The sequence below is a fragment of the Tinamus guttatus genome, unplaced genomic scaffold (genome assembly GCF_059628265.1).
Source record: "Tinamus guttatus ecotype Peru unplaced genomic scaffold, ASM5962826v1 Tinamus_guttatus_pri_ptg000198l, whole genome shotgun sequence".
NCBI classification, from domain to species: Eukaryota; Metazoa; Chordata; class Aves; order Tinamiformes; family Tinamidae; genus Tinamus; species Tinamus guttatus.
Genome location: NW_028288732.1, coordinates 250,058 through 273,221, shown reverse-complemented (window position 1 = coordinate 273,221; position 23,164 = coordinate 250,058). Strand labels below are relative to the sequence as shown.

General features: G+C 69.4%; 3 protein-coding genes across 3 annotated transcripts; 1 reads left to right on the top strand and 2 right to left on the bottom strand.

Moving 5' to 3' along the window:
- Positions 1-790: 790 nt before the first annotated feature.
- CLCN2 (chloride voltage-gated channel 2) lies at positions 791-13,772 on the top strand. Its single transcript, XM_088523843.1, has 23 exons — positions 791-910; positions 5,624-5,783; positions 6,267-6,398; positions 6,529-6,657; positions 6,997-7,130; positions 7,202-7,279; positions 7,371-7,449; positions 8,184-8,309; positions 8,441-8,525; positions 8,649-8,750; positions 8,867-8,951; positions 9,046-9,195; positions 9,584-9,653; positions 9,750-9,860; positions 10,249-10,462; positions 10,618-10,751; positions 10,981-11,150; positions 11,248-11,353; positions 11,425-11,498; positions 12,996-13,034; positions 13,243-13,347; positions 13,413-13,499; positions 13,569-13,772. The coding sequence occupies exons 1-23, from the start codon at positions 860-862 to the stop codon at positions 13,770-13,772; spliced, it is 2,625 nt and encodes an 874-aa protein (XP_088379969.1). The 5' UTR covers positions 791-859.
- Positions 13,773-14,374: 602 nt separating this feature from the next.
- LOC148594796 (heat shock protein beta-7-like) lies at positions 14,375-15,738 on the bottom strand. The gene is made up of 3 exons (XM_088523844.1): positions 15,591-15,738; positions 14,896-15,047; positions 14,375-14,563 (listed from the first exon to the last, which is right to left on the bottom strand). The coding sequence occupies exons 1-3, from the start codon at positions 15,736-15,738 to the stop codon at positions 14,375-14,377; spliced, it is 489 nt and encodes a 162-aa protein (XP_088379970.1).
- A 2,074-nt stretch (positions 15,739-17,812) lies between these two features.
- FAM131A (family with sequence similarity 131 member A) lies at positions 17,813-22,154 on the bottom strand. Its single transcript, XM_088523845.1, has 6 exons — positions 22,109-22,154; positions 20,143-20,273; positions 19,042-19,135; positions 18,566-18,748; positions 18,362-18,483; positions 17,813-18,267 (listed from the first exon to the last, which is right to left on the bottom strand). The coding sequence occupies exons 1-6, from the start codon at positions 22,137-22,139 to the stop codon at positions 17,839-17,841; spliced, it is 990 nt and encodes a 329-aa protein (XP_088379971.1). The 5' UTR covers positions 22,140-22,154; the 3' UTR covers positions 17,813-17,838.
- Positions 22,155-23,164: the final 1,010 nt, after the last annotated feature.

Below are 23,164 nucleotides of genomic sequence, written 5' to 3'. Positions count from 1 at the left end.
GCTCAGGAGCAACCAGGGGCTGCACAGGGCAGGAATCAGCAGGCAATGGCAGCCCCAGCGCCCCTGGAGAGAGGGAACATCCCCCCCAAAAAAGAGCTGCTTCCAAGGTCCCCAAAGCCACCCAGTTCCAGGCTTTACCCTCTTCTTCTGTCCTGTCCTTGGGTCCACCCCAAGCTGCTGGCAAGGAGGGCTGGCATGGTCCCAGCGTGAGCTCTGGTGGGGCATCAGCACCCACCCAGAGGAGCCAAATGTCCCCAGGCAGCCCTTTCCAGGGAAGTGCCTCTCCTTCCCACCACCCCTGGCCGGACCCTTTCCCCAGTCACCCTTGGCAGTGCAATTGCTCCCTATACCCCATGTCTGGTCCCCATGGAGGGCAGTGGACTCCCGAGCCTGGCACCCCGCACCCTGTTCCCCATGCCAGGAGGTGGGTGGTTCGTGCTAGGTGCCTGTGCCGGTGTTGGGTGCCAGTGCTGGGTGCCAGTGCTGCTGGTGGTGGGCACCGGTGCCGGTGTCGGCTGGCAGCGGGTGTCGGGTGCTGCTGGTGGCGAACGCTGGTGCTGGTGCCAGTGCCGGTGGGGGTGCTGCTAGCAGAGGATCCTGGTGCCGGTGCTGGGTGCTGCGGGTGCCGTTGCCGGCGGAGGCTGCTGCCGGCGGCGGGTGCCGGTGCCGTTGCCGGCGGCGGGCGCTGCCGGCGGTTGGTGCCGGTGCCGGTGCCGGCGGCGAGGGCGGAGCGCGGCCGGTCCCTCCCCCGGGCAGCGCCCCGGGCCCGCCCCGCTCGCCCGGGCGGAGCCGCCGGCGGGGCAGCGGCACCGGCACCGGCACCGACAGGGCGAGGGGCAGCGGCGGCGGCACCGGCACCATGGCCTCGGAGAGCGCGGCGCAGCGGGCGCTGCAGTACGAGCAGACCCTGGTGAGTGCGGCCGGGTAGAGGGGCGCGGGGGCGGCACGGCGGGACCCCCGCGCGCAAGGACCCCCGCTCGGGGCAGTGCTGGGGCCCCGGAGCCCCGACCCGACCCAGCTCGGCTCGGTCCCGGCTCCTCTGCGGCGCACGGCTCTGCTATGAGGAGCAGCGACCCCCCCGGTCCCCCGCTCGCCTCATCTGCAGCCGAGGGCAGGGGGAACCCCCGGGGTGCCACCTGCACCCCGGTGCCACCTGCAGCGCCCTCCATAACCCCCAGCTGCCCAGGACCCCAGCTGAGCCACCAGCCCCTCGGCAGGAGTTTGTGCCCTCATTCCTCCTAAGGAACCACCCAGCACCACTGTGGGGGGTTCCTTGTCCCCCAGATCCCTGTGGGGTCTCGTACCAGTGCCTGTCTCTGCAGCGCCGCTCGGGCACCCCTTGCCCCGCAGCGCTGCGCCCGGCCCCAGCCCTCTGCCCCAGAGATAGCGTATCTCCCCCGCCTTCAACCTTAGCCCTGTGTTTACGACTCCGTCCTGCACACGGCCTCCCGCTGCCCTGGCACTGCCCAGGGCTGGCACGGAGGTCCCCACCAGTGGGGTGGCCTCCTGCCCTCCCGCTGTGGGCACGGCAGCATGGGGTGGCTCGGCCCCTTGCGCTGCCCACCGCCCTCCAGCATCTCGGGCAAAGGTGCTTTTCGCCGGCCTCAGCTTGGCCAGTGCCCAGGGTGTCACAGCAAATGGGTACTTTGCCCTGGCAAGGGCCTGCAGAGAAGCAGGGTCGGGAAAGGTGGGGAGAGAGCGAGGGATGGATGGGATGGCGGGGAACAAATTGCCCCTGGGCTGCAGAGAGCCTGAGCCAGTTGCTCCGGTGGGATGAAGCTCCCCGTGTATCTTCCCAGCCCAGCACACGGGTGCTGGGAGGCTTTGGGGTCTGCTTGACTCCTTCCTCCCTCCCCATCCGACCCTGGGCTGCCAAGGGCACCCTCAGCTCATCCTTCCCAGCGCCCAAGGCCGTGGTCCAGGGTCCCGCTCGGTGGGCGCCCTGTGCCACCGAGAGCCTTTCCTTGTGGCCCTGGCAGAGCCAGGGCTGTGAAAGCGCGATTGTGCGCGGCGGCTCCGCGATCTTATCGGGGGCGTCTCCCTGGCAGGCAGAGCCGAGCCGGGGGCCAGTGCGGGGACGTGAGTGGCGGGACAAGGGCACCGCTCTGTGGGACCATGTGGAGGGGGCTCCTCTTTGCTGCTCTCCTCCTCCTCACAGCTCAGTCCCACAGTGCCACGTCTCTGGGGTGGGCACAGAGCCCCATGGGGATGGAGGATTCTGCAGGCAGGACAGAGGGGAGAGCTCACACGGGCATCGGGGCCAGCATCAGGGCAGCCCTGCAGGGTGCGGGAAGCCTTTGCCAAGCCTTCCTCCTGGCAGGGCAACTCCTGCAGCGGGGGCGCCCCGGGACACCCATCCCCGTGGTCTCTGGGCTGCCGGTGGGCTCAGGCGTCCGGGAGGGCTCAGCCCACAGAGGGCAGAGACGCGGTGACGGGTGAGGCTGGGCATGGGCACCTCTCGCGAAGCCTCACGCCTGCCCCTGGGGAGGTGTCCGGACACATGCCAGGCACGAGGGCTACCCAGCCCTTCCCAGGAAGGCTGAGCCGGCACCAGTGCCTTCCGGCACCTGCCAGGAGGGTTGGCATCCAGCTGGAGCCTGGCATGTGCTGCCTGGAGCCTGGCAGCCCGGGGAGCCCCTGCGCTGCCCTCCCTGCTCCGAGTCCCGGCTCCCATGGGGGGAACCAGTCTCCTCTGCCCTCCTGCCCCGCAGAAAGTCCCTTCTGGTCCCTGTGCCCCCCTCATGCCAAGCGGCCATGGGGGGAGCAAAGGGCCTCCAAAGCGGGGGATTAAGCTTCACAAACTGCCCTTGTTTGTGGTGGAGCCGCTCAGGGCGATTAGAGCCGGGCTAAGACAGGCGGCGTGACCCAGACCCCCACCCCGGCCTCTCCTTCTGCCCGGCAGCTCCCGGCACCGCCGGACCAGGATGGACCATCCTGCCCTAAGGAGCTCCCCGGGATCGTGGTGGGGGGGTACAGGTTGACGGGCACCCCCCAGGGCATCCTCTCTGCATGCCTGTGGCTGGCTCCAAGGGCTGCTATGGGAGCCTTGGTCCTCCCCCCTTTCCACTTGGGATGGGAAGGGGCACGGGGCGAGTCTGCACTTCCCACAGGGGCGGGCATCCCTCCCCCTGGGCAAGCTCCATGCGCCCCGGCCGCGCTCCGCACGGGAACGCCGCGGTGCCGAATGCTGGTCCTGCCCGGCACTGGTACGGCTCGGAGCGCTGCGGCAGGGGTTGTGCCGGGGCCTGAAATCCATTCGGCCGCCTGTGCCCGTGTCCCCGGGTGCCCCCTGCCAAGCGTCCCCCGTGCCCGCTCCCTGCCCGCCCGGCACTGTGATTGTTCAGCTGCTTCGCGGCGGAGGCCGGAGTCCCGGGGCTGTTTGTGTTTCAAAAGGCCTTTGTGGAAAAATAACCCGAGTGAGCAGGAGGAGGAGGAGGAGGAGGAGGGGAGGAAGGAGAGAACCCACCGCTGGCCCTTGCCGGGGGTGCCCAGCGCGGCGGTGGGCGGGCAGGCTGCGGGGATGCTCCGCGTGCCCTGTCCTCGCTGCGTGTCCCCTCGCCCCGCGGCGGTCAGGGGATGGGGGCAGCGCCGCACCAACCCGCGCGCCCCTGCAGGGACGGGGTTTGTGCCCACCCCCGGTGCAGGCACAATGGGGGGCCCTGCGTCACCATGTCCCCTTGTCCCCCAGTCCAACCCCTGGCAGGGGCAGGCAGCGGGATTGGGCACGGATGGGGGAATAGGTGGGACCCCGCACAACTGCACGGGTGACCCCAGAGCGCGGCAGGGCCCGCGCGCAGCGACCTGCGGGGGGGGCCAGGGCTGAGCGGGGGGATTAGGCTGGGGGTCCTGCCGGGGCCGCGCTGGCTGCGAGCCGGGGCCGGAGCGAGGCGGGCGCTTGGCAGGGCGACAGCTCTCCCCGGGGCGCGGGGCTGGCTGTTCTTCCAGAGGAAACAAGCCTGGCCCGAAGGGAGCCTTTGAACACGGGGCCGGGGCAGGCCCCGTGCGGGGCTGGGGTCCTCTCTGGCAGGTGACACTGAATCCGGCCCCCGCTCCGCACGCCTCCCTCCTTCCTGACCCCCACGCACATTTCCATGGGATCAAGGGGCCGCCTAGCCCGTGTTGGGAAGGAGTTTGGGGGAAAATCTGTAGCAGGAGGGTTAGCAATGGAAATGAGTGTACCCCCCCTTCCCTTCCCGCCCACAGCTGAGCTCAACCCTGATATTAGACAGCAGAGAATCCACCCGGCGCCCGTCTGGCTGCTTTTTGCTGCTTGCCAAAGGGACCTGGGCAGGCGGCACCATGGGGAGAAATGCCCCGTGCCCGATTCAGTGCCACTGTCACGTTGTCCCTAAGGGCTCCGGCACGTGTCGGCACACAGGGGCCGTGCCGGTGGTCCTGCCTGTCCTCGGGCCGTGGGCAGGAGCGTGAAAGGGGCCCAGGCATCCGGGACAAGCAGCGCCTTGGCAGGCAGGGCTGCTTCACAGGCGAGCCAAGCACGGTGCCCATCACGCCGCCCCGTCACTGGGCCGTGCAGGGAGGGTCGTTGCCCCTGCCGCAGGGCTGGCGGCCACGTGCCGGGGCAGCGCGGTGGCGGGTGGCGGGACATCGGCATGGGGATCACGTCGGCGCGACGTGGGAGCCCTGGCAGGTCCCCCCGCGCGCCCTGAAACCTCCCTTTGTGCCAGGCCAACCGCTGGCGCTTGGCATTCAGGTCGTACCCGGGGGGGGCGAGCGAGGCAGAAACCAAGCAACCGAGTCCTTGGCAGGGCCACCAGCGCGGGACGAAGGCCCCGCGCGCCCGGCGGTGGGGACGGGCACAAAGAGCTCCCAGGCCGTGCGGGGGGCAGTGCCAGGGCTGCCCCATCGCCCAAGCCAGCCCTTGTGCTGCTGCCAGGCCGGGAGGGTTGGAGGAGGAGGCCAAAGCGGCCCTGTGCACGGCAGGGGGGTGCTGCAGGGGGTGTCCCCAGGCTGCTGCGCCTCCCACTGCCCTCCTGCCCCCCTCGCTGGCTGAGACTGGCCAACTCAGTTCACGTCAGCCATGCAGAGCATGTCTGCCACTGGCGGGATGCTAATGATGCCAAGGGGAGGCAAGCAGGCACCTGCCTGCTGTGGGTGAAGCAGGGGCACAACCACAATAGTAGCCACCAGAGAATCCCCTGGGCCGGGCTGGCAGCACTCCTGAAGCGGGAGGCTCTTCCTTCACTGCCACCAGCCCAGTCCCATGTCCAGGGCACCTGGGCAGGGCCAGGGGCTGGTACCAGCAGGAACAATTGCCATCGATCCCCGCGCCACCTTATCTACCCAGCCCTTCCCTGGCAGGGCAAGGAGCCGAACCGCCCATGGGACCTCTCCTTGAGACTCCACGGGCGAGTGCCCCTGGCTGGCACCCCTGCTTCTTGAACCTCATTCCCAGGGATGTCCCTTGTGGAGGCTGGGACCCCCATGTGTGGCAACCCAAGTGTCCTGCCTCGGTTCCCCCCTTGCGTGTGGGCGCAGGCAACTCCTCCCAGCCCAGCCCGGTCCCTGTGGGCACGGGGACGGAGCGGGTTGGCCCGGGGCGTGTGGGCGGTGGGGCACAGCACAGCACGTCCCTGACCCCCGCACCCCATCCTTGTCCCGCCAGATGTACGGACGCTACACGCAGGACCTGGGCACCTTCGCCAAGGACGAGGCGGCCCGGCTGCGGCTGCAGCAGGAGCGCTGGGACGGCGGCGGTGGCGGGCGGCCCCGGCGCCCCTCCGAGCTGCTCGAGTACAGCCAGGGCCGCTGCGCGCCCTGCCGCGGTGAGGGGCGCGGGCAGGACGTGCGCCGGGCGCGCTCGGCCTCGCGCGGCAGCGGCTTGGGTTTCTCCTGCTCTCCCGGGACGCGGGTGCTCAGGACAATGCCACCTGCCCGCCGGGGACGCAACGGCCCAAAATAGCCGGGCACGCTGCGGGGACGGGGGCCTCCGCCGGGGACCGTGCCCAGGGGCAGCGTTCGGGCGGGCGGGCGCAGCCGTGTGGGGCTGGGGGTCGTGTCAGCCCATGCCGGAGGGTGGGCGAGAGTGCCCCAATGTGTGTGGGCACCGCTGCACGGGGAGGGGACGCGGGCAGCCCCCGTGCCGGCTCTGCGCACGGGAGGAGGGCAGCGCTGCGCGTCCGGCTGTGCGCGCTCGGGCTTGGCGTGCTGGCGCGGGGGCGCATGTCCACGCTGTCCCCGTCCTCGGAGAGCAGAGCCTGTGCCCGTCCCCGCGGCGCCTGGCCCTGAGCCTGTTCTCGTGCCCGCAGTGTGCGCCGTGCAGTGCCAGCAGTTCCTCATCTCCAAGGTGGGTGAGGACTGGATCTTCCTCATCCTCCTGGGGCTGGTCATGGCACTGGTGAGCTGGGCCATGGACTTCGCCATCGCTACCTGCCTCCAAGGTGAGTGGCACCATCAGGGCCCCCAAGGATGATGGGGTGGCCTCAGGAGCCACCTGGTGCCCCGTGGTTGGGGTCACAGGACCACACTGTGCCCCTCACGCCCATGACGTGTCCCTCACTGTGCCCGCAGCCCAGAAGTGGATGTACGGGGGTCTGGACACCAACGTGCTGTTGCAGTACCTGGCCTGGGTCACCTACCCCACCGTGCTCATCACCTTCTCAGCCGGCTTCACACAGATCCTGGCGCCCCAGGCTGTGGGTAGGGCCCCACCAGCACTGCAGACACCCCCGGGGTGACAGAGCTGCCCCAGGGTCTCCCTGCAGTGGGGGCTTCCAGGAGGTCCTCCTGTGCTATGGGGTGGTGGCACCTGGGGGGGTCTTCCAAGGGATATGGGCTGGTCTCTGTATGGAGGGTGTCACCAGTGCCAGGCTCTTCATCTTGGTTGAGGGGTTGGGGTCCTCTGCAGGGCTATGGGGATGACCTCAGGGATACCCCAGGCTGTGGCACGGAGAGGTGTCTCTGGGGGGGTCTCGCTGGGGCAGCGCGGGGGTCCCCCTTGGCCATGGCTGCTGGGTGAGCGCTGTCCCGTGGCACCAGGCTCGGGGATCCCCGAGATGAAGACCATCCTGCGGGGCGTCGTGCTGAAGGAGTACCTCACCTTCAAGACCTTTGTGGCCAAGGTGATCGGGCTGACGTGCGCCCTGGGCAGCGGCATGCCCCTGGGCAAGGAGGTGAGGGCCAGGGCGGGCAGCGGGCGCTCGGCGGCACGGGGGCACCCTGGCCACCCACGCTGTCCCCGCAGGGCCCCTTCGTCCACATCGCCAGCATGTGCGCGGCGCTGATCAGCCGCTTCCTCTCCCTCTTCGGCGGCATCTACGAGGTGAGCAGGGAAGGGACCACTGGGGAGGGGGTTCTCCACTGTGCCCTCTATCAGGGCAGCCCCCGCTCAGCCCCGGCCTCTCCACCTGCAGAACGAGGCGAGGAAAATCGAGATGCTGGCAGCTGCCTGCGCCGTCGGGGTCGGCTGCTGCTTTGCTGCCCCCATCGGAGGTAGGGCAGTCCCTGGTGCCCCCCAACACCTGCCCTGGGCGCTGGCACAGCACCCCATGCCCACTGTGCCCAGGGACACGGGCCTCTCTGGAGAAGAAACCAGGTCCCCGTGGCTGGAGAGCCCCGCGGGCACCTCCAGACAGGGATAGGGCTCTGCCCGCCCGTCCTGCGTTGAGGCCCCAGCTGGCGCTGGCGAGGGCAGCACCGCAGCAGACAGGGGGAGGAGGAAGGCAGGAGCAGGCGTTGTCGTGCGTGAGATGTAACGTCTTGTCTCGTCCTCTCCCCATGCCGCAATGTGCTCCAGGGAGCGCCCCGCTCTGGCCCCACTGAGCCATGCCCATAGGTTGGTGACACATCTAACTCTTTCCTTGCCCCCCACGCGCTGAGCTGCCCAGGCCGTCCATCCATCTGTGCGTGTGTGTGCGCCTGTGCCCCCGAGCCCAGCACCACCTGCCTCCAGCCCCGTGGCCACTGCTCGCATCCCTGCACTGCCCTCTTGCTCGCGCCGTCCTCTGCCCTCCAGTGCCTGTTGCAGATAGCTGGGGAACTGGCCGTGTGCTTGGGCAAGGAGCCCCGGGAAGCCCTTCGCCGCCAGCCTGCGTGCCCGTGGGGCCAGCCAGTCCCGTGAGGGCCTTGCACGCGCATGGGCGCTCCAGGCGGGAAGCATGCCAGGTGTCCACGGGCCCTGGATCCGTTTCGCCGCCTCCCTCGTCTCTTTCCTCCGCTGGTGCCAGGTGTCCTGTTCAGCATCGAGGTCACCTCCACCTTCTTTGCCGTCCGCAACTACTGGCGTGGCTTCTTCGCGGCCACCTTCAGCGCCTTCATCTTCCGCGTCCTGGCTGTCTGGAACAAGGATGAAGGTCCGTCCTGCCGCATGCGGGTGTCGCTGCCCGCCCTGCTGCTCCAGGGCCAGCTGCTGTGGGGCAAACAGATGGGGGAGGGCACAGGGGACCACGGAGGGGTCCCCACTGACCCCGTAACTTCCCCCCAGAGACAATCACAGCGCTGTTCAAAACCCGCTTCCGCCTCGACTACCCCTTTGACCTGCAGGAGCTGCCCGCCTTCGCCGTCATCGGGTGAGCGTGGCTGCGCGCGGGCACCCCGCGTGGCGTCACCGTGGCCAAGGGGACCCCTCTCCCGCTGGGCTCCCCCGGCGGCGGTGGGGCCAGCAGCAGCACTCACGCCGTGCCCGTGCCCAGGATCGCCAGTGGCTTTGGGGGCGCACTCTTTGTCTACCTCAACCGCAAGATTGTGCAGTTCATGCGCCGCCAGAAGACCATCAACCGCTTCCTCATGAAGAAGTAGGTGCCCAGCACCTACCACTACCTGGCGAGAGTGGCCATCACCCCAGCATGGTAGGAGCTGGGGGGTGGCAGGCACCAGCGTGTGTTGGCATCACCCCATGCCACCTTTCCAGGCGCCTGCTCTTCCCTGCCCTGGTGACGCTGGTCATCTCCACACTGACCTTCCCACCTGGCTTCGGACAGTTCATGGCTGGCCAGGTACCTGTGATGCCCAACGTGGCACTCTGCAGTCTGTGCAGTCAGTGCCCGCGAGGCTGGTACCCACCCTGGTCCCATCCCTTTCCCTTGACAGCTCACCCAGAAGGACACCCTGGTGACACTCTTTGACAATCAGACGTGGGCAAAGCAGGGCCTGAGCGAGGAGTACCTGGGCATCTTGGAGGCCTGGCACCACCCTCGCTCCAATGTCTTCATCACCCTCACTGTCTTCATCCTCATGAAGGTGGGTATCTCCTGGATGTTCCAGGCGGGACACAGGCAGGTGTCCTCAAGTGCCGTTAAGGAGATGCTGGACAAGTGTCCTCCAAGTGTGCTAGGAAGGTGCTTACAGATGTCTCCGGGAGGCATTAGTTGGGTGCCAACAGAGAGGCATTAAACTAGGTGGCTGAGTGTCCCCAGATGCTCCTGGGGAGGTGCTGGCAGGTGTCCAGAGGTGCCACCGCAGGCAGACGCTGGCGGGTGTCCCCTCGGAGGAGCCCGGCTGCCCCTCAGCAGAGCGCTGTGCCCGCTCCGCGACAGGCGGTGCCGATGCCAGCTGGGAAGCACAGCTTGAGCTGGCGGGAGGCCCGGGCCAGGGTGCCGGCTAACACATGCCTGTGCCCACCACGCAGTTCTGGATGTCAGCCCTGGCCACCACCATCCCCGTGCCCTGCGGAGCTTTCATGCCCGTCTTCGTCATCGGTGAGAGCCTGCCAACGCTGGGCACACGGAGAGCCTGAGGGGCACCCCGCGGCCCTGCCAAGCCCCTGCCCGCTCTGAGCCGCTCTCTTTGGGCAGGGGCAGCCTTCGGGCGCCTGGTGGGCGAGAGCATGGCCGCCTGGTTCCCTGACGGCATCCACACGGACAGCACGGCCCATCGCATCGTGCCCGGGGGCTACGCCGTGGTGGGTAAGCACCGTGCCCGTGGGCCGGCATGGGGATGCCACGTGCCCACCGCACCGCTGCCTGCTCAGAGGAGCTGCAAATGAGCGCAGGGGAGTGCTCCGTGGCCTTGGCCAGGGCTGGGACAGTGTCCTCGGGGAGCGGGGTGACCCCAGGGCTGTCCCCAGGGGGTCGCAAGGGATGGGTATCACAGGAGCTAGGGGATCTCACAGGTGTGGGGGTGTCCCCAGGGCTTGAGGGTTCCCTGGAGATGGGGGCTGTCCCAGGGATGGAGATGTCTTCAGGGCTATTAAGGGAAGGGGACAGGGACATGGTGGGAGGACGACCCCGCGGGCAGGCAGACGAGGACCTGATGAGCTGCCCCTGTGTCTCTCGGGGACATGCGCGGGCACAGGGGCGGCCGCGCTGTCAGGCGCCGTCACCCACACGGTGTCCACGGCCGTCATCGTCTTCGAGCTGACGGGGCAGATCTCCCACATCCTGCCCGTCATGATCGCGGTGATCCTGGCCAACACGGTGGCCCAGAGCCTCCAGCCCTCGCTCTACGACAGCATCATCCGCATCAAGAAGCTGCCCTACCTCCCCGAGCTGGGCTGGGGGCACCACGAGTGAGTGGCACCCCCAGGCCATCCTCAGGAGTGTTCCCAGCTCCTGGATGGCCCTGCTGGGCACAGGTGCCATCCCCAACCCTACAGCCGCTGTGCCCTGGTGGGTACCTTGGCTCTGTCCGTCCGTGCTGAGGGCAGCGTGTCACCCTGGGCAGGAAATACAACGTGCGGGTGGAGGATATCATGGTGCGGGACATCCCCTACGTCACCCTCAACTGCAAGTACCGGGACCTGCAGCACGTCCTGCAGAGCACCAAGATGAAGAGCCTGGCACTGGTGGAGTCGGCTGGTGAGACACAGGCGCGGGGCAGCGGAGATGGCTCCACCACCACGCCGGGGTGGCCTCCTCGGGCACGGGCACAGCGGCGCAGGCAGAGGGTGGCACCGGCTTCTGTGGCCACTGGGGAAACTGAGGCACGGGATGAGGCTGGGAAGGCAGGCGTCCGAGCCGCGCTCCCGCAGCGGTGCCCTGGTGCCTGGGGCGCACAGTGCCCACGCGGGCCCCTCGCTGCTCGCAGAGTCCATGATCCTGCTGGGCTCCATCGAGCGGACGCAGGTGGTGGCCCTGCTCAGCCACCAGCTCAGCCCCGAGCGACGGCTCCAGGCCCTGCGGCAGAAGGCGCTGGCGGAGCAGGAGGGCGCCGCCGAGGACGGGCACCGGCTCTCCGACACCGGCGTCCGCTTCCAGGTGAGGACGCTCGGACAGCCAGTCTGGCACCGCTGCCCTTCGCTGGGATGGGGAGGGACTGGGTGCAGAGCACCAGCCAGCGCGTCCCGTCCCGCAGATCAGCACCGAGGCCTCATCCTTCGCGCCCACGCGCAGCGGCTCCCGCAAGCCCCTGAAGCCAGCGCTCAAGCGGGTGCCCAGCAGCCTGGCAGAGGGCACCCAGGGTAAGCCCGGGCCCTGCCCGCAGCCCGGACCACCAGGCACCGGGGGCCTGACACGCTCTCCACGTCCGCAGCGGGCACCACTGACCACAGCGGCATCGCTCTCAAGAGCCTCTTCTGTGCCAACGCGTCCACGGAGCCTGCCGAGGTGGGGGCTCGTCCTGCTCCTGCCTATCCATGGCCTGTCCTTCCCCGGCCCAGTTTGGTCTTGTCCATCCCTGCCCATCACTGCCTGGTCCTGCCCATCTCTGCCCGTCCCTGCCTGGTCCTTCCCATCCTTGCCCATCCTTACCTGGTCCTTCCCATCCTTGCCTGGTCCTTCCTATCCCTGCCTGTTCCAGCACGTCCCTTCCCATCCCTGCCCATCCTCATCTGGTCCTTCCCATCCCTGCATGTCCCTTCCCATTCCTGCCCATCCTTATCTGGTCCTTCCTGTCCCTGCCTGGTCCTCCCTATCCCTGCACATTCCTCCCATCCCTTCCTGTTCCTGCCTGGTCCTTCCCATCCCTGCCCATCCTCATCTGGTCCTTCCCATCCCTGCATGTCCCTTCCCATCCCTGCCCATCCCTTCCCATCTCTGACCAATCCCTACCTGGTCTTTCCCATCCCTGCCCATCCTTATCTGGTCCTTCCCGTTCCTGCCTGGTCCTTCCCATCCCTACTGGGTCTTGTCCACCCCGGCCCACCCTCGCCATTCCCACCCATCCCTGCCCATCCGCGCCAGCTCCTGCCCACCCCAGCCGACTCTGCCGTGGGTCCCCCTGACTCCTGTGTCTCTCCCGGCACGGTGCCAGGCCCAGGGCACGGCCCAGCGCAAGACCAAGCACGTCCGCATTTCCCTCTCGGTAAGCCGCAGCCACTCACAGGCTGGATGCGCCTCCTCCCAGCCAATGGGAGCCCAGACTGGATCCTGTCAGCCAATCAGGGGCCTGGCACAGTTTTGCTTGGCCAATCATGATTTCCCTGTGTGTGCGTGAGCCAATCACAGATGGTCCTGATTCTGCTCCACCAATCACGGCGCAGCTTCTGTCCTCTCCATCACAGACCTGCTTGGTGAATAGTCCCTGTCAGCCAATCAGGGAACTAGCTCTACATTGATCAGCCAATCATGGCACAGCCTGTGCGCTCTCAACCAATCACAAACTGGGTCTGACTCTCCTTCACCCATCACGGCATGGCCTGGATCACCAGCCCAGCTCTTCCCAGCCAGTCATGGACCTGGCACGATCCCTGCCCGCCTGATCCCTGCCACATCCCTGCCCAAACCCTGACTGCTTCCCGCTTGATCCCTGCCCATTCTGTGCCAGATCCCTGCTGGATCCCTGCCTACTTCCCACTTGATCCCTACCCATTCTGTGCCGGATCCCTGCTTGATCCCTACCCACTCCCAGCCTGTCCCCTGGCAGGTCCCTGCCCATTCTGTGCCACATCCCTGCTGGATCCCTGCCTGCTTCCTGCTTGATCCCTGCCAGATTCCTGCCCACTCCCTGACCGCGTCCTGCCAGATTCCTGCCCATGCCCTTCCCATGCCCTGCTCCGTGCCATCCCGCATCCTGCTTGCTCCGTGCCGCGCCAGCAGCCCGCCCGTGCCCAGAACGCCGCCCCACCGCCCTGCCAGGCCCGCTCACCACCGCCTCTCTTGCAGGAGGATGTGGACCTGGGTGACAAGATGACTCCGTCAGAGGTGAGACAGGAGGGCTGGCAGTGCCGCTGGGCGCCCCCAGCCTCACCAGGACCCCCAAGGCCCAGCGGTGCTGAGCACAGAGGGGAATGTCTCCAGTGCCCCTGCAGTGCTGGGTGCCCGGGCTGGTGGGGCACCCTTGCTGGAGCCCGAGGACACGGGGAGGGAGCGCAGGCTGTGTGCCCGCATGCCCCACGGCCTCTGCCCCCAGGTGCTGGAGTGGGAGGAGCAGCAGCTGGACCAGCCCGTGGACTTCAGCAACGCCAAGATCGACCCGGCGCCCTTCCAGCTGGTGGAGCACACGTCGCTGCACAAGGTGCGCCCGCGCGCGCCCGCCCAGCGTCCCCGCGCCGGTGCCCGCTGACGCCCTCCCTCTTGCAGACCCACACCGTCTTCTCGCTGCTGGGCCTCGACCACGCGTACGTCACCAGCATCGGGCGCCTCGTGGGCATGGTGTCGCTCAAGGAGGTGAGCGCGCGGCGGGCAGCGCCGGGGCGCGGGGACCCGTGGAGCCCGGCGCTCACGCGCTGCCCGCAGCTGCGCAAGGCCATCGAGGGCTCGCTCACGGCCAAGGGCGTCAAGGTGCGCCCGCCGCTCGCCAGCTTCCGCGACAGCACCACGAGCGCCAGCGAGCCCGACACCACCGACATCCGCCAGCTCTGGGACCGCCACCAGCACCACGCCATGCCCCGCGAGGCCGCCCCGGCCGCCGACGAGGCTGCCCCCGACAAGAACCAGTGAGGCCGCGGCCACGCGGCCGTGCAGGAGCACCCCGGCACGGGCAGGGGGTGCCCCCCCGTGCCCACCAGCCCTGGGGTGATGCCTTCAATCCAGCGCCAGTGAAACGCGCCCCATGCCTGGGGGCTGGACAGTGCCGTGGTGCCCCCCGCCACCGCTGTGCCCACCTCCCTGTCCCCTGACCCGCGCTTCCCACTTCTCTACCTCTGCCCCCGGCAGCCCACTGCCCTCCATGCTGCGAGCCCGGCCCCGGCGCCCCCCTCCCGCAGGGACCCGCTCACCCCGGGCAGTGACGTGGGGGCCAAGGGGCACCGGGGCTGGCGGTGCCCCCGGGGAGGGCGTTTTATCCTTCCCGTGCACCTCACCCCTGCAAGGCAGGGGGGTCCCGCCTGCATTTCTGCTGTGTGCCCAGCTCTGGGCCCCTCACCGTGTAAATACAGAGATTTTTATATTAATTTAATAAAAGCACTTTATAAGTAGAGCTGTCAAGCCAGAGCTCTGCAGCAACCCCATGCCCTGGGCACGGACCGGCACACAAGACCCAGTCGGCATCACCAAGGTGGGCAAGAAGCCTTTATCGACCCCGTGGCGCGTGCGGTGCCCGCTCAGAGCGTGGCCTCACTGCGGTAGCGCGGCTGCGCGGGCTCGCCGGGCCGGGCGCCGGCGCGGCGCCGCGCCGTGATCACCAGCGCGCCCGCCTCGGTCAGGGCGCAGCGCACCGACAGCGGGTCCATGTCCTCGGGCAGCCGGCACTTGTGGGTGAAGGTGTCGCACACGGTGCCGTCCTCGGCCACCTGCAGGGAGGCGGCACCCGCGCCGTGGGGCAGGGTGCAGCAGGGTCTGCTGCCCCACACCGGGCAGGACCCGCAGTTACCCCAGGCCTAGTAAGGGCAGCTCCCAGTCGCCCCGGCACCAGCGGGGAGCTCCATGGGGCAAATCCCAGTTACTAATCAGGGTGGACATCGGGGGCAATTCCTGGTTACCCAGCAGGGAGCAGATCCTGGTTACCCCAGCAGGGTCCCTGCAATGGGGCAGGAGATCCCAGGTGCCCCCTTACCCACTAACACCAGTGCAGGCACCTTGCCTGCTTGGGGCAGGAGGCTCTGGCCCCCCCGTTCCCACTCACCTTCTCGGCCTGGATGGCCACGTGGCAGTTGGACGTGGTCACCACGATGTCGGGGGGCTCGAACTGGCTCACGTCGGCCACCACCTGGTAGGTGTCACCCTGGGCCCGCACCCAGGTGCCCAGGCTGCAGGGACACATGGTGCCCGGGGCGCCTGCGGGCACCGCGTCAGGGGGCTGTGGGGCACGGGGGGGGTCTGCAGTGCTGAGGAGGAGCAGGGTGTCTGTGGAAGGGGTCTGGGGGGCAGCAGGGAGGGCTGGGGACACAGGGGTGGCCAGGCCGGTTCGGGGACTGGATGTATAGGGAGGAAACAGGAAATTCAGGGAGCGTTAGGAGAGATGGGGGGGTAGCAGGGGCAAGGTGGGGGGTCTGGAGATATTGGAGGTGGGGGGCGAAGGCAGTGGGAAGGGATATGGAGGGCTGGAGACACAGGGGGTGCAGAAGGGCTTAGGAGGGTCCCCGGGGGTGCAGAGAGACAGCAGGGAGCCCTAGGGGATGTGGAGGGGGGCTGGTGGGAGCTGAGGGGACACAGGGCACAACGGGGACAGCCTAGGCTCCCCCCCAGGCCCAGGCCAGCGGTTGGGGACGGCATGCAAAGATGTCCCCGCTCCATGCATGGGACAAGGCAGCTGGGCACAGCTGGAGGGAGGAGAAATGGGTGCAGAGGAGCGTCCCCCCCATCCCCTCCTCTCGGTACCTGGGCACGCGAAGGCCTCGTGCGCACGAGGGGCGAAGGGGCCGAGCCGGGGGTCTCCCTCGAAGCGGGGCTCGCTGCCACCTGCGCCCTGGCTGTAGGTGCTGACGCGCTCGGCGCGGTACGCGGCGGCCGCGCTGCGCGAGGCCATGTCCCTGCGCCGGGGGACCGCGAGCCCCCCGCGACGGCCGCGCAGTGCGGGGCAGGGGGCCGGCCGGGCGCCCGCAGTCTCCCCATGCCCATAATTAGCCCGGGAGCTGCCGCACGGCCACGTCGGCCCAGGAATGCGAGATAAGGGCTGGGGCCTCGCTGTCACCCTGCGAGGCCGCGGCGGGGACGTGCACGAAGGGGACATGTCACCACAGCCCCACCACAACGGCCAGCGCCGCGTGGTCCCCAAACTGCAAAGGAGGCGCTCGGGGCGCTGCTCACACGACTGACTTTATTGGAGGCCTGGCAGGACACAACGGTGCGGGCACCCCATGGCACGGCCCCACTGCGGGAGCTCCTCGGCACACGGCTATGGGCGCGTGCACACACACACACACAAATGCACACGGGCGTGCAAGGAGGGCCCTGCACTGACGCACACATGGATGCACACCCACACCTGTGTGCACACGTGTGTGCCCGTGCATACACACATGTGCAAACACCACACGCTCCCGTGCACACACACAGACATGGATGCACACCCACACCTGTGTGCACACGTGTGTGCCCGTGCATACACATGTGTGCAAACACCACACGCTCCTGTGCACACACACACACAGACACGAATGCACACCCATACGCACGCCTGTGTGCACACATGTGTGTCCGTGCATACACACGTGTGCAAACACCACATGCACGCATATACACACACACACACACACACACATTCAGAGCAAAGCCCCTCCGCTGCAGGCTCCCCTTGCCCCCTCACCCACCCCCATCGCAGCACCCAAGGGGCAGGTTGGCGGGTGCCACAGGCAGGACTGACTCCCCCCCCAGCTCCCCACCTTGCAGGCCCGAAAGCTCTGGAGGGGTCGGGGGGCTGCAGAGGGCAACGACAGGCACCCCACATGTGCGTATCTGGCGGTGCAGCTGGGCCAGCTGGCAGGGAGCCCCTCACCGGCGCGTCAGGACTGCAGCCTCCCTTCCCCGACTGCACCCCCTGCCAATGGCGTGGCCGTGCAGGGCACCCCATGGCGGGGCAGAGGCTCTGGGTGGGGGGCAGCAAGGGGCTGCGGGATACGGTTAGCGGGGCAGGAGCTGGGGCTCGGCGCGGGGAAGCAGCGGTGGCCCCGGGGGGGCGTCATGCAGAGGCTGGCGCGGGCGGCGAGCAGCCCCGCGGGAGCGCGTGCCATGCGGGACGGGGCAGGGGGCAAGCGGGGGTGAAGGCGGCATCCCCCACCCCCAAACCGGGCCCGGACTCCTTGCGGCCGGGGGGCCCCCGCTGCCCCAGGCACCCTGAGCAGCAAGGGGAGCGGGCGGCACCGGGCAGGCCTGACCCTCCGTGTAGGCACTTGGTTCCCTGCTGGGGGCAGGGGAGCGACTCGGGGACGAGGGGGCGCGCAGGGACCCACCACCCCCCTCATGCTCACCGGGTGCCCCCCAAGCTCGGCACCCAGGACCCGGGTCCCTCCCTGGCCCGCGGTGGCCCAGGGCGCAGGACGGGACCCGCTGCTGCTGCTGGTGGCGCGAGACGCCCGTCGGGATGGCAGGGGCCGCGCGGCTGCCCCCGCGTGTGCGCACAGGGACAGCCCCGGGCGGACGCGGCGCCGGGGCTCAGCACCACCACGGCCCCTGCCAGGCATCAGTTCACAGTATAAAACTCAGTCCAATAAAAGCCGGTCAGGGAGAGGCGAGAAAACACCCCCTCTTCCCGCTGCTCCTGGCTCCCGCAATGTCCCCCCGGCCGCGGCGCGGGGCCGGGAGCAGGCGGCGGGGATGCTCCACGCCGTGCAGCCGTGCCGGGGGCAGGAGGGCAGCGCGCGGACCCCGGCACACGGGTCCGTCAGTCTGCAGGGGTCCGGGGGGGCAGGCACGGGGGTGGATTCAGACCTGCCCCCCCCCGCCAAGCCCCTTCCCAGCTGCCCCCTCCCAGCTCATGCAAAAAAAAAAAACAGACGAGGGAAGAGAGACGTGGACAAGCAGAAACGGCGGGGGCGGCCTGGGGGGAGGCAGGCAGGGTCCCCGGTCCCTCCTCCGCGCCCGGCTCTCGCAGGATGGGGCAGCGGCGCCGTCCTCCCCACGCGGCTCCTCACGGCTCCTCGGCCTCGTCCTCCTCCAGCGACACCACCCCGGAGGAGGCGACGTCGGAGACCTTGCGGCGCAGCGGGAAGTCCTTGCCGAGCAGCAGCTCGTCGTCGGCGGGCGAGAGGCAGGACACGGCGTACAGGGGGTCCCGGCGGCGCAGCCGCGCCAGGCCCCGCAAGGCACTTTGGCTGCCCGGCGGCGGCAGCGGGGGCAGCAGCAGGTCCTCGCCCCCCAGGGAGCCCAGCAGTTTGGCAGTGAGTTCGGAGGGCGACACCATCTCGAGGCTGCAGAGGCTCGAGCAGAGGGTCTCGGGCGAGAGGGTGCGCGACGAGTCGCTCTCGGGCTCGCACGAGCCGTGCCGCGCGCTCAGCTCGCACCAGTGGCTGTGCAGGAGGTCGCGCAGCAGCGCGCCCGCGGCCACCGGCCCCGGCGGCTCTGCAAGGCACCGGCGCAGGGATCAGCACGGCGCCCCGGCCCTTCCCGCCGCCGCGTGTCCCCAGCCCGGCTCCCGCCCGCTCACCGGTGGCCTGGGAGCTCTCCGCCGAGGGCACCAAGTCCTCGTCATAGGACTCGTCGTTGGAGTCGTCCCCGTCCACCGAGGACCAGGCGCGCAGCTTGGCCTCCGCGATGGCGAACTGCTCGGCCACGCCTGGCGCGGGCAGCGCCACGGCGGTCACGCGGGTGTCCCCACCCGTGTCCCCGCGTGTCCCCCCGCGCGGCGCCGGGCCCACCTGCGGCGAAGCGGGCCTCCTGCTCGCCCTCGCTGAGGTGGCAGTAGGAGCTGAAGGCGCTCTCCAGCGCGGCGGGCGGCTCCTCGGGCTTGCACCAGCCCTTCCACTCGATGAGGTGGGCCACGCGGCCCTGCGCCATGGCCGTCGGCTTCGTCACGTGCTCCTTCACCACCTGCGAGATGCCTGGAGCGACGCCGCGTCAGCGCCCGCCGCCCTCCCCGCATCCCCGCAGCGCCTCGAGATGCTGCCCCAAGGAGCCCGACCGGCCGCAGTCCTGGCACCCTGCTCCAGGCGCTGGTACCTCGAGGTCCCCACACCCTGAAGCATGAGGGGTCCCCGGTGCTCTCACGTTCCCCCAGGGGTGCTCTCCGCTTCAGCCCCTTCTCCCGTAGGGGGACCCTGCTCTGCCCCAGGGTGCCCCTCTGCCCAGGACCCCCCTGCTGAAGCGCCGCCGCGAGCCCCTGCGTGGTGGCTACCGTGCAGCGAGGAGCGGGCCAGGGCGGCGATCTCCTGGATGGTCAGCGCGCGCCGTGACTTGGGCAGCATCTCGACGGTGTCTTCAACATTGACCTGCATGAGGCAGCAGGGCCATCACGACCCCAGCACCCGCCAGCCCCTGCCCACCCTGAGCACCTCCTTCTTCTTCCTCCTCCTCCTCCTCCGGGCATACAGGCCGGCTCCGTGCGCACTCCCAACACACCTGTACATGCCATGTGCTTGAGCATGCTGCAAGCCAACACACGGTGCCGGGAGAACGCACCCGCCATGGGCACTCACACACCCTGCGCACACACCCTGCGCACACACAGCTTGCGCCTGCTCACGCTGTTTGCACGTGTTCGCTGCTGCTTCATGCACAGTGTGCACGCTCACACACGCGTGTGCTCCCTGTGCGCAGATGTGCACGCATGCAGCGCCTCTGCATGCACACGCGTTCATGGTGCACAGGCACATTTGCGCACGCTGGTTGTGCCCACAGTCACATGTGCACACGTGCACTCATGCAGGCACCCACACGTGTCCACACGCATGCACAAATACATGCGTGCACTCACTGAACATGCACATGTGCATGCCCTGTCCTAACCCATGCAGCCCTGTGACATGTGTGCAACCCTGGCTGAGTGTGCACACACACGCACACGCACCCAGCTCCCCAGGCATTGCAGCGTGGGGCAGCAGCAGCCCCCGTGCAGGGGCCTCCGTGTCCCCGCAGCGCCTGTGGGGCCACCCGCGGCCCTCGCCCCGGCACGGCCACGCCGGGGCCCTGTGCCCGCAGCCGCCACGAATGCGATTCGGGACTCGGAGGCTTGCAACAAATTGTATCGCCATGGCAACGAGGCACCATGGACTGATTTCTCCCAGGATACAGCCCCGGCTCGGAGCTGACGTCAGAGCAGCTCCGGAGACGGCAGCGAGCTGGCAGGACCGGGCAGGGGCGGCCAAGGTGCCGGGTGCGCGGCGGGGCCGGCGTCCCCGGCTCGCACACGCAGCGGCCGCGCGCGGGGTGCTGCCCGTCCCCGTCCCCGTCCCTGTCCCCATCCCCGTCCCCGTCCCCGTGGCGGGCACGGCGGTACCTCGAGGAAGTCCTGGCTGTCGAAGGAGGCCTGTCGCGCCAGGCGGTGCAGCAGGGCCGGCCGGGCGGCGCTCAGCGCGGGCAGCGCCTTCACCTCCTTCCACTCCACGTGCAGCGTCGCGTCCACGGCCACTGCGGGAAGAGCCGGGGCGGCGTGAGCGGCACGACGGCCTCCCCGCCGCGGACACCCTCCGCTGCCCCATGGCCCCCCTGCCTGCGCCTGGCAGCTTCGCCCAGTGCTTTGTGACCAGTTTTCTCAGCCCGTCTGAGCGTTGCCTCAGCTCATTGCAGGGATGCAGCGGGCGCAGACTGCTACCCCAGTGCTCCATCCCACAGCGGGACCCTGCGCCCTCGGGCACACGAGGGGCCCTGCGGAGCGGCCGGGCGCCGCAGCAAGGGGAGGGCAGCAGCAGGGGGGTGACTCAGGGCCGGGCAGCCCTCCCGCCGGGACCGGCAGGAACGCGCAGGCCCGGCTGGCAACGGGGCCCGGGCACCTCTCCCGGCTTGGCGCGCATTTCGGCAGGGCCCTTGGCACCTCCGGCCTGCCGTGGGGTGGGAAGGGGCAGCCCCGGGGCTGGGAGTCGTGAGCGGCCCCGGGGAGCCCAGCCCAGGGACCTGCTCTGGGGACAGGGACATGGACAGGGAAGGGCAGCAGCTAGCGGCACCATCTGCCAGCAGAGCAGCGGCCTTGGCACCAAGGCACCAGTGCATCGGGAGTCACCCCGGGATGGGGTGCAGGCTCCCAGGAGATGGGGAGCAATGGGGTGGGGGCTTTGGGCACCAGGGGGCAGCTGGACCGGCTATGGGGTGCTGCTTTGGGCACTGGGGGGCAGCTGGACCGGCTATGGGCCCGGCTGCGGGTGTGCGGAGGGCAGCTGAGCGGGTCCCACTGCGGGGGCTGCTGCTCGTGTGTCACCTTCAGCCCCTTCCTCCACACACACTGCTCCAAATTCCCTGCCCTCCGGCTAGGGGAGAGAGGGGCAAGAAGGGGCGGGGGGGGGAGCATCGGCACCATCCTCCAGGCCAGCAGCCCGGTTGTCTGGCACTGACACCCCAAACCGGGACATGCCGGGGGTCCCAGCAGGAAGGGGGCCCCTTCCCACCCCCTCTCCCGGCAACCCAGGTGCCCGTGCGGCCTCCAGCCCAGCCTGCCCCACCAAGGGCCAGGAAAAACATCTCCCGAGGAGCCTCCTCGCAGCCGCACAGAACCAGGCCTGGCTGATGCAAACCGGCATCGGGGTGGCACACGCGGGGTGGCACACAGCGGGGTGACACACGGAGGGGGTGGCACACAGCGGGGTGACACACGGAGGGGTGACGCACTCCCTCTGACCCCAGCTGGGGCAGCCCCTGGGGCAGCTGTTGCTGGCATCACCCCCCACCTCGGCTGCAGGCACCCCGGGTGACAGCCCAGCACCCCTTCCTACACCCCCAGGACACCCCCAGGCCGTCTGCAGCACCCCCGGGGTCCCAACATGCAGCTAGAGCCCCCACAGCCGCCCGTCGTCCCCGCAGCCCCCACCCGTCCTGCTGCACCCCCGGGACATCTGCAGCATCCCCACTGCTCCCCACAGCACCCCCGAGCCCTGCACAGCCCCCCACCAGCCCCAGTGCTCCCCCTGACCCCCCAGCTCCCCACAGCAGCCCTGCACCCTCGCAAGCCCCATACCCCTTGCACCCGCAGCGCCCTCCTCGCCCCCTCATACTGCCACCCCACAGTGGTGCCCCCCGCCCCGCACAACCCCCCCAGCCCCAGAGGCTCCAGCGGCCCCCCCAGGCCTCACCCCCCGCCTCCACTGGGTCCCCCGGAGCCCATGCACCCCCCGCACGACCCCCAGGCCCCCCCGCTCCCCTGGAGCAGCCCGAACCCCAAACCCTCCTCTCCACCAGCCACCCCATTCCATAGAGCCCCCCGCAGCAGCACCCCCCCCCGCCCCGGCAGCGCCCCCCCCGCGCCGCTCACGCACCGATGGTGGTTTTGGAGCCGATGCAGCCCATGCTCCCGGGGGGGCCCCGGTGCGGGCACTATCGGCGGCTCCGCGCCGCCCGCATCGCCCCCCGGCCGCATGGGACGCGCCGGGGCCGGGCCCGCCCGCGGCCGAGCCCCGAGCGGCCGCTGCGAGCGCCGGGCCGGGGAGCTGCACGTCCAGCGACGTCACTGCGGGGGGAGGAAGAGGAGGGAGAGGGGGAGGAGGGCGGCGGGAGGAAGAGGAGGAGGATGGGGGAGGGAGGGAGGCTGGCGAGGAGGAGGAGGAGCAGGGGAGGAAGGCTGGGGGAGAGGGAGGCGGGGGGGGTGAGGAGGAAGGTTGGGAATGAGGAGGAGGAAGGGGAGATGAAGAGAGAGAAGGGGGATGAAGTAAGAAGGAGGGGAGGATAAAGGAAGAGGGCAAGAGGAAGAGGGGATGAAGGGGATGAAGGAAGACAGGGAGATGGATGGAGCGGAAGGCTGGGGCGGAGGAAGAGGAGGAGGGGAGGAAGGGCAGGCACCTCGGAGAGCGCCCAGCACCGCGGACAGCGCCGGGCCCCGCGGGACCCCCCGGGGCTGCCGGAGCCCCCCAGCCCGCGGAGCAGCCCCCGTGCAGCCCCAGGCAGCACGGTGCCACCGGGGCTGCCCGCTCCCCCCTGCGCCAGCCCTCGCGGTGACACAGGGCAGAGGGACGGGGGCCCCCGCACAGCCCCACACACCCCCTCGCGCACACACGCATGGGGCACGCACAGCCGCATGTCCCCTTGTACCCGTGTCACATCTGGGTACACGCACATCTGGCTGGCCCCCCTCCAGCAGCAAGGGACCAGGGAAGGGCCTTGCCTGTTGGCCTGGCCTGAGCCGAACAAGGTACCAGCCTCTGTCCTGCTAGAGGAGGGTTCGACCCACAGGGTCAGGGCTGCTCGGGACGACCAATGAGTCTCTGCGGCCTTTAGGACTCAGCTCTGCCAGGGAGGCATTTTGCCCTGGTCCTGCATCCCCCATGAGCCCCGCACTGGGCAGCGATGCTGCCGGGGAGCTCCGTGGCGTCTGCTCA